We start from the raw sequence: 8,924 nt of genomic DNA, 5'->3' as shown, positions 1-8,924 counted from the left end.
TTTTTTTTTCAATGCTTTTTTAATGTTATGTAATTATATATGAAATTTTAAATTATACAATCCAAAAATACATTTTAAATTACATAATTGAAATTTTTTTCTTACTTCTAAATTAATTAATATAAAATTATACTTTTTTTCACCTTCAGATCTATGAATCCGTTTTATTTCGTTGCACATAGGCCAGATGTGTGTTGATAAATGAGCTTTCGAGCCATTACTAAATAATTAGTACAAATTGAATAATCAGGAAACAAAATTCAACGACATTGTCCCATGCCGCTAGTATCTCTCTATAACTTTCCAATCTATGCCGACAGCTGAACTATTTACGAATTCTAATACCAGGAATGTCTTTCAAACCCATTTTTATAGCAGTTTTTCGGAAGAGAGCAGGAGGCCTCTGTAAACCAATTGATTCAGAAAATCGGTTTGCCAGCTCAGCTACAGTGCTCTTTTCCCTCCCAATTTCCCTGATAGAGTTGTAATAACCAAGCCAAGCATGATAAGCAGCTTCTTTGATGTCATTATCAATCTTTGCCATCGAATTCTCAATCTGCAACGATCATAGACAAAAATTCCGGTTAAGTTGTGTACATATTCTAGATAGTGCCCGTGCAAAGCCATGCTCAAAATAAACATGGAGTAATCAAAATTATGTCAGGACACAGTATGAATTTTGTGGATCAAAACATATATATGTGTGTGTGTGTATATATACACATATATATGGCATAAAAACCAAAATTTTGTATACATGAGAATGAGAACAACAGCAAGAAATGTACCTTTAGTTTTGCCTGTGGATGTATGTCAGGTAAGGGAAATTCCTGTAAAGGTAGATCCTTAATTTCTTCTAAAAAGTACTTTTCCCATGGAGCAATCAACAATATGCCTTCCCCTTCTTTGTCTTCTCGACCTGTTCTTCCAAGGCGGTGTATGTATTGTTCACGGTCAGAAGGAATTCCCACCTGGATTCCATTTAGACACACTATTAATAAAAAAGTGAAGTGTGCACTACATCCACCTAGATTTCACACATGAACCAATAAGTAGTTCCTGATGGAATCATTGGCTAGAAATCCACCTTTCGCTTGATATTTTCAGCAAGAAACAATTGACAGTCTCATAAGGAACTTTGTTTCAGTAGTTAATTTACCCTCACAAATCAAAAATGAGAAAAAAGGAAGAAAATTTCAAACATCCCAAGTACAGAAAAACGCGAGTAAAGTATGTAAGTATACCTGTATGACTAAGGTGACATCAGGATAATTCATTCCCCGTGATGAAACATCAGATGAGACAAGAATCAATTGTTTGGATTCCTTGAACTCATCTGATATACGAGTACGATAGAGCTGAGGTTTTCGAGAATGCATCTCCCTCACATTCATTTTCATTTCCCGAAGAAGGTTATACATGAGTGAGGTCACCATTCCAGTTATACAGAATACAATAACCTGTAGGCAAATCTATGAGTCAAAACCATAAAGTATATAACAAAACAATTCAAAATCTGAAACAGCATATGTATTACTAACCTTATAATCAGGTGTTTGCAAGATATGCTCCTTCAGAATATGATGCACTAATTGAAAATGTGACTCATGAGGAGCAACGAGATAAGATTGCTTCACCTGGTATGGCAAACCAGAACAACCATACAATCATTAAATCAATAACAGTTTTAAAAAAATTCAAAAATTATAATGGCAACCCCCTCTTCCCCAACAAGAAAAAATGTATATAACCTCAGGCTCTTGAAGTCATTTAAATATCTAATTTACATGTGCAATTTTTAGAGTGTGACAATGGTTGTTGTAACTTGCCTTAACAGGAGTTTCTACGCAACCCATTCCAACTGTATCAACATACTTGTGTTCCCTTTTCAAAACAAGCTGGGATATGCGACGTACCTAAATATTTTTAAGCATCGGCATCACTGTTGACAGAATAAAGAACCTGAGATTAAAGATTAATTATAAAAATAAAAAAATCTAACCTAACCTCCTTTGGTATGGTTGCAGAAAACAGTAAAGATTGCCTTTGACGGGGCAGACAATCCACAATTTTTTCTACATCCTTTCTAAATCCCAGGTCGAGTAAATGATCAGCTTCATCAAGTACAAGCATCCGCAAGCCCATTAATCGCAGAGATATTCCAGACTTATTCTCAATATGATCCAGCAACCTACCAGGTGTAGCAACAAGTATCTGCAAAAATTGATACAAGGAATGTAAAATGCATTGTTTTTGTACTTTGAAAGACGATTTTATTACACAATCAGTAACATCTCTTCTCTTCTGTTTTTTCCTTTCCCCCCTACCCTTGCCCACCAAGAAAACACCTACACTAGGCCAGAGGCCAAATAATAGGAAACATAAATAATTTTATATATAACATAAAACCTGGCATGGATCTGATTCGAGGCGTTTTTGGTCAACTTTAAATCGTATGCCTCCAACAAGAGTCTGCACCCCAATGCCATCTTGATATTTCAGCAAAACTTTCGCTACAGCGGCAATTTGACTAGCAAGTTCTCTTGTAGGGCAGAGAATAAGAACATATATTGGGGGGACCCGTTGAGATGTACTGCTACTCATAGCTTTCAGAACTGTTTCAATAGCAGGAAGCTGTTTGCACTCAACATCATTGATAGAAAAAAAATTCAAGACAAAACATAGTATGATAAAACAATATTAAAAATGTAGGGTATACCAAAAAAGCTACACTTTTTCCTGTGCCAGTTTTAGATTTGACTAAAGCATCCAGGCCTGCAGTTCAACATAGCTAAAATCATCATCGAAATCAAATAAAATAGTCATCTTACAATAACAAGCAAAAGACTCGAACTGGAACATTAACATACACAACTCTTGTAAGATGAACAAGAGATAGTCATAACAACAACTATAAATGGAAAATAGAAAGTGGATTGACCACCCAGCTGCGAAAATCAAATCTGGAAGAAAAAGGCAACATACCCTCAAGGCAAATCGAGAGGCTAGCCTCTTGTACCCGTGTCATATGAACATAACCAGCTGAAGAAAGTGCCTTGACAGTTTGCGGTGATATACCGCACTCATCAAATCTACAAAAAAAAAAATACAAAACATCTAAATTACCCATTGCAGTACTGCTGTCCGACAAAACAACCAACCATTTAATACCGATCCCAGGATTTAAAATGGCCTGGTTTTTGTCCCAATGTCAGGGTTTGTGGGGTGTCTAAAACCACCATTGTAGCTATATCCGTAATATCCAGCAATGTCAATAATCACAATTAAATTAAAACTTTAAAACTTGCATGCATCTATCAATACCCTGTTCAATTTGCATTACCATCCGTCCCACAAGCTATAGGTGCGTATGCTCTAATCAATCATAAATACTCAAAGAAAATTGGCTTTCTATTATCAGCGTAAAGAAAAATCCATACTAGCAAAGTAAGACCACCTTGTGTTGCTTAGAATACTTTCATAGCTGTGTTGTTTCTCAATCTCTTGCTCCTCAATCTGTCTCAACTTCCGCTTAATAAGTTCATGTCTAATAAACTCAACTTCTTCAGATTTCTTAGGCACCACTCTCTTCTCTCTCTTCACATCATACTCCCCCAAAGAAGCACTACTACCCGTCTTCAAACTCAATTCATTCTCATTCTCACTCTCGCTCTCACCGGAAGAAGAATCGTCACTACCTTTCCGCCAAAACCTATACTTGTGGGCCCCGACACGGTTGTTCCTAACCTCGGGAACTGAACGGTAGGCCCTAGAATGTTTGGGGCGAAAATTAAGGTTTGGGTTCGATATTGGGTTCGGTGTTGGGTTCGGTGTTAGGTTCGGTGTCGGGTTCGGAGTCAGGGGACCGTCGTTAGTGTTCCAGAGATCTTGGGCCCCTTCTTTGACGAAGCGGTCCGCGAGGGCTTTGACGTGGTCGTTAGGGGATAAAGGGCGATGGGTGGCGGCGGCGGCAGAGTGGTGGTCGGGGGAGAGGGTGGAACGGATGTGGGAGCGAATGCGAGCCTCGTAGAGCTGCTTCTCTTGCTCGATGAGTCTCTTTTGTTTGTCTCCTGCGCGTTTCTCGTGCATGCGCTTCCACTTCCACTTGTTCACGCCGCCCGGAAAGGTTCTCGGACCGCCACCCATGTGTCGGAGCGCCACCCAGTTGTAGGTGCACGCCACCTCGCACACCGCCCTACGGCCTTCACCAAGCATCCAAGCCCACATCGCTGGAAGAAACAAGCACGACCACTACAAGGTTTTAGTTTCAGCAGCGAAACCAAACTGGGGTTTTATTTCTTTGATAAAGGGTTTATAAAGAATATGATTAAATCCTAAATCAAACCAAGCATGGTATCGAATTATTTATATTAATTTCAAGATAAAAAAAATCCTAATATTCTAAATAATATAATACAATATGATAAATAAATATAGGAAATTATTAACAGAATAAAGTTTTAAACAAACACAAATAAGTCACACTTGTTATATTTTTACCATATTTAATGTTCATTTTTTTAACAACTAAAACTAATGTTGCAGGAATCAGCCATCACCGTTTGAAAGATGAGATTTAAACGTAATTTAATCTTATACAACTAATCGTAAGATGGGATTTAAACGTAATTTAATTCCCTTAACACGAATCTTATGCTGCTGTGAAATACGTTGAATTGATAAAAGGTTATTTGTCTTCTCTTATTATCTAATAAGCAAACGAACAAGACATCGTAACCACCACAATGTTTGCTAATTTTGGATTTTCTATTCACATCAAATCAAATAATAACATCAAAGATATTAACAATTGAAGTGATGGTGTTCACATTCAAGCTAACACGAATCCCATCAAGGGGTCCTCTAAAGATAACACGAATTTAGGAAGTTTCACTGATTTTCTCCTTCAAAATTGAAAAAGCATTATGATGATGGCTTCATGCGGGTTCCATTCAAGCTTTAGAATGCCTTCTGGCTGCATTTCGTCTCGCGCAGCATCCCACAAAGTATACAATTGACTGCATTGCACCAAAACAACGCCATTACACTTCAAAATTGTTTACCTTATTTGAGGTATAAAACTGAACAATTTTCTCTATTAACATTCCTAAAACAAGAAAAACAAGGTCAAATGAATCGAGTTTCCAACGTAAACTAAAACTAACTTCTAAAACAATTAAGTTATAAGTTCTTTTTTTCTCATTTAACTTTTCCAGAAGTGATGTTTATAGAAAAGTTTATCCAAGGTTTGAAAAATGACATAACAAAAGTGGATCGAATCGAACACCTTCTCTGATTGTCGTGTTATTAGAGAAAAGGGTAAGAATGTTTGCCTTACCAAGACAACAAATAAAACAACATTAAATATAGCAACAACTCGCCACTCGGTTTTCATGTATTGTGCTACACCAGCCCTGGATTGAAGATTGAGGACAAACAAAAAATGGCAGTGAGACAATATTTTACTGATCTAGAAAAGGAGAAATGGAGGATGGTCATGCTTACTTGCAAGAGTCACAGTCATAGCATTTGATGGCTCGAGAATTTTTGTATCGCTTGCAGTCATTGTTGGGGCTAACTGGATGAAAAGTCAAGTCATAGTAGGATGCATTTGCAGCAGGATATCCACACCTGAGTTAGACAAAACCCCAACTTAAAACCATATCAGAAATATGCACTCATTTTCTTATCTGAAAAATAAACTATACCCTATTGAAATGTATTTGAGTAAGCTATGAAACAAACAGTCCGAGAATAGAACCTACTGAGAAGGTGGTCGGCAGCAACCAGCTTCAATTGGCGTCAATTTAGCTGATTTATATTGTTTAAGAGTCTGCATAACAGGAAAATTGAAAAGGTATTAATCACAGTTTTTTTTTTTTTCTTTTTGTTCTAGAAGATTTAAATTCAATGGAATAGTATAGGTCACACCTTATATTTTTTGGATAGGTTATTGCAGTCTTCAGATTTGACAAGACAAACCTTCAATCTCTCCCAATTATGAGAATTGTTTAACTAAAACAAAAGATAGAAACTTCAAGCTTTTGGATGTTGAGGTGTTACTGTGCACAACAGTTCTCCATGTTGACAAAAGTGTTTACCTCTTTGAGAAACCAAGAACTAAAATCCTGAAGCTGATACTCCTTATACCTAAGCAGATAAGAAGGTTGTCATTGATCTTTCATCACATCACATATATCATGGAATTGTCACCATTTCAAATATCAAGGATCATAATATATCTACATAAATGAAATACTTGATTCCTTACCTCAAGCCAGTCACGCTATGACCTGATCCATTGTTGGTGACGATGAACCTGACACAATAATGGCAGAGCGTTACATAAGATCTAAACGTCTATCCACACAAGAAGAGACAGTGAAGCTTGCTTAAGAAAAATGCAAGTTTTGAAATGCCACTCATGTCACCAGTGGAACAAACAAAGAAGGATAACCATCAATGAAACATCAAACAACTCGTCTACAAACTTAGTTACTAGAGCAAATGTCTTTTCTATCAACAAATCTTAGTTCTTGATGTGTTAGATTTTGTTAGTGGAGGCATGAGCCTTGAGCGTTTTCACAGTTTCTTTTACAAAATTAATTGCAAATGATACTGATATGTTACACAGATTCTAAGTAACCTACTGCTGCTAAAACAATAAGGATAATGTCGCATATATGTACCATGAACTGCCAAGGTATTAAATTCAAAGAACAAATTGACCTAATGAACATACCAATAAAGCAAAGAAGAGCTGAAATACAAATATGTTAAAGACTTTTTACGGCCAGTATATGAGCCTCTAAACATAAACATGACAAAGACAGCTTATATTTAACAAAAAAAAAAAACGACAAATGATAATGAGAACAAAATCGCATTGTCAACCAAACTGCATACTTACACCAATACTGTGAAGACCAGGATTCCCACCAAGACAATGAACAGCGAAATCAGATACTGCAAGTACATTGTCAAGGATGATACCCAGAATCCAAAATTTATTTCTATTATTATTATCTGATGTAACCATCTTAAAAATAGTGCATCTAATAAGAAATAAGGATACAACCCATAAGAGTATGGAAATGTCTTTCAGGGCACCCAAAAAGCCAACTACAGATCTGCACAACAAAGAAACATGAGAGAAGACAACGCATTAGCAGAAAATATTCAAAAGAGAAATCAAGGCATCAAAATCATATAGAATGCAAAGCTGACATCAAGAAAATAACTGCTCCGAGGCCTATCACAGGCAAAGTGAGAGACTTTCTGCAGCCATCATGATGAGTGCTCATCCACACTCCAAAAATTATCACAACAATGGCCAAAAGCTGCGCAAGGTGAACAAGAAATCAGCATAAACAATCACAAATCGTAAAAGCAATGATAATAAAATACTTGCAGCCTGTTTGATTCCCTTTTCACTTTTTAGGTTTGAAAATTGTTTTCAGCAACATTTCCATACCACAAATCAATCAGATTCTCATATAAAATCTATTATGTTTTGAAAATTGTTTCCAAAACAAGTTCTTTAGCAAACCAGAAAATAAAAACAGCTGGAGATGTTTTCTCGTCTTTTTCTGTTTTCATCTTCCCCGATTACACACTGCTTTGAGCCTTGCATCCTACACCATTTGGTTAAACAATATTATTTAGTTGCATTTTGAAAACTAAAAGCAGCTTTTATAAAACAGAAATAAGTTGCATTTGGGTCTCAGTTGTGTTTTTCATCTTCAGTACACAAATAAACAGCTAGGGAAATAAAGCAGTAACTGTGAACAGCAGGCAAAGTCGACAGCTAAAAATCGTATCTTTGGAACAAGTTCAAGAGAAAACTAACGAAGGGTATGCAAGAACAACAGCAAAAAGCACGTGAATATAAGACAGTAAACAAAGTGAAAGTAAGAGAAAAAAAAGGAACAGACAAACCCAAAAATTGAACTGAAAAAAAAATGAACAGGAAAACTCAATCGCAGTAGAAATCAAACAGCATTACCATGGTGAGAAAGTTGATCCATCTAGTAACAAAGGTGCTAGTTCCCATTCCCATTTTCTTCCGAAGAGGGAAAACTTGGAGTGTCTGAATATTCTTGGTCTATCTTAGAATTTGTACTTTATTCAAAAGAATTCAGTTTTTGTTTCTACAAGTTGTGGAAACAAAGAGAAATCATTCACTAAGGGTAACAAAAGGGAAGCGAATGGTATGGAGAAAAAGGGTTCATTCAAATGATGAAGCATAATGGAGAAGCAGGTGCATTATGTGCGATGAAGATGCGGCACACGGTGTACGCTAAGAAACCCAACACTTTACGACACGATACCCGATGCTATGTTATTCACACCAAACACAACACAACGCTGTCCCAAACCACACCAAAAAAAGCTGTCTTTTTTATTTTCTAATTAAAAATGAAAAGAAATGAAAGCTGTCTATAGTTATGGAGAGAATTCAAACTTGTGGCACACATTCCCAGTACAACGGTCACCCATGCATGCTGTTTGTTCAAAACCCTGGAACCAGGTGCATATAAGGCACTGTCTAATTCGTTCTTTTCAAGACATAATTCAGTTTTGTTGACCAGTAACTAAACTAATAACATAATCATTGTTCTAACCAGGATAAATTTGTGGGACTGTGGTTAAAATATTGTTAAAATCTCGAGGATTACTTCAGTGGAATAAGACAGACATGTTCCAGTATTTGGCAAGTCAGAAATTTGAATTTCACTTGTTTATTTAAGTTGAAATAAATATTAGAATTCTTAATTGCTGTGAATTTTTTTCATAATTTGTTAACCATTATTAATTGTTAGAAGAGAAAAATTAAAAAAAAAACTGGTTGAAAGAAAATGTTGATGTATTTGCTTGAAAGGGAAAAAAATAGATTTTATATCTTATTTTCATTTTTCTCTTAC

At 36.1% G+C, this 8,924-nt stretch overlaps 2 protein-coding genes across 3 annotated transcripts; both read right to left on the bottom strand.

The window, feature by feature from the left end:
* Nucleotides 1–192: 192 nt before the first annotated feature.
* On the bottom strand, nt 193–4,299 carry LOC124836288 (DEA(D/H)-box RNA helicase family protein). Its single transcript, XM_047311419.2, has 10 exons — nt 3,458–4,299; nt 2,986–3,092; nt 2,720–2,775; nt 2,410–2,634; nt 2,008–2,214; nt 1,830–1,916; nt 1,542–1,637; nt 1,245–1,460; nt 789–971; nt 193–556 (listed from the first exon to the last, which is right to left on the bottom strand). Exons 1-10 carry the CDS (start codon nt 4,225–4,227, stop codon nt 326–328), a joined length of 2,178 nt encoding a protein of 725 aa, XP_047167375.1. The 5' UTR covers nt 4,228–4,299; the 3' UTR covers nt 193–325.
* Nucleotides 4,300–4,746: 447 nt separating this feature from the next.
* Nucleotides 4,747–8,500, bottom strand: TET10 (tetraspanin10). 2 transcript variants are annotated; one of them, XM_088103282.1, is made up of 12 exons: nt 8,006–8,500; nt 7,550–7,634; nt 7,228–7,340; nt 7,076–7,130; nt 6,911–6,966; nt 6,272–6,319; nt 6,102–6,150; nt 5,932–6,015; nt 5,766–5,833; nt 5,506–5,631; nt 5,339–5,414; nt 4,747–5,018 (listed from the first exon to the last, which is right to left on the bottom strand). In XM_088103282.1, the coding sequence occupies exons 2-12, from the start codon at nt 7,631–7,633 to the stop codon at nt 4,953–4,955; spliced, it is 825 nt and encodes a 274-aa protein (XP_087959408.1). In that variant the 5' UTR covers nt 7,634; nt 8,006–8,500; the 3' UTR covers nt 4,747–4,952. The 2 variants fall into 2 exon arrangements, with proteins under 2 accessions (XP_087959408.1, XP_047167376.1); XM_047311420.2 differs by lacking the exon at nt 7,550–7,634 and having other exon boundaries at nt 8,006–8,498.
* Nucleotides 8,501–8,924: the final 424 nt, after the last annotated feature.

Source organism: Vigna umbellata, chromosome 1, assembly GCF_029865625.1.
Source record: "Vigna umbellata cultivar VRB3 chromosome 1, Vumbellata_1.0, whole genome shotgun sequence".
Classification (NCBI taxonomy): domain Eukaryota; kingdom Viridiplantae; phylum Streptophyta; class Magnoliopsida; order Fabales; family Fabaceae; genus Vigna; species Vigna umbellata.
The sequence above is the reverse complement of the archived record's forward strand: the minus strand, read 5'-3'. Positions and strand labels throughout refer to the sequence as shown.

What these genes read in the sequence shown, in the direction of transcription:
- LOC124836288 (XM_047311419.2), bottom strand. Translation starts at nt 4,227, where the DNA reads ATGTGGGCTTGGATGCTTGGTGAAGGCCGTAGGGCGGTGTGCGAGGTG. An exon ending in GAAAAAGTGTAGCTTTTTTG is followed by an intron (nt 2,635 to 2,719) that starts GTATACCCTACA and finishes GAGTGCAAACAG; the next exon opens with CTTCCTGCTATTGAAACAGT. An exon ending in TGCAAACACCTGATTATAAG is followed by an intron (nt 1,461 to 1,541) that starts GTTAGTAATACA and finishes ATTTGCCTACAG; the next exon opens with GTTATTGTATTCTGTATAAC.
- TET10 (XM_088103282.1), bottom strand. Translation starts at nt 7,633, where the DNA reads ATGCAAGGCTCAAAGCAGTGTGTAATCGGGGAAGATGAAAACAGAAAA. An exon ending in GTTCTTGGTTTCTCAAAGAG is followed by an intron (nt 6,016 to 6,101) that starts GTAAACACTTTT and finishes CTTTTGTTTTAG; the next exon opens with TTAAACAATTCTCATAATTG. An exon ending in ACCTATCCAAAAAATATAAG is followed by an intron (nt 5,834 to 5,931) that starts GTGTGACCTATA and finishes CCTGTTATGCAG; the next exon opens with ACTCTTAAACAATATAAATC.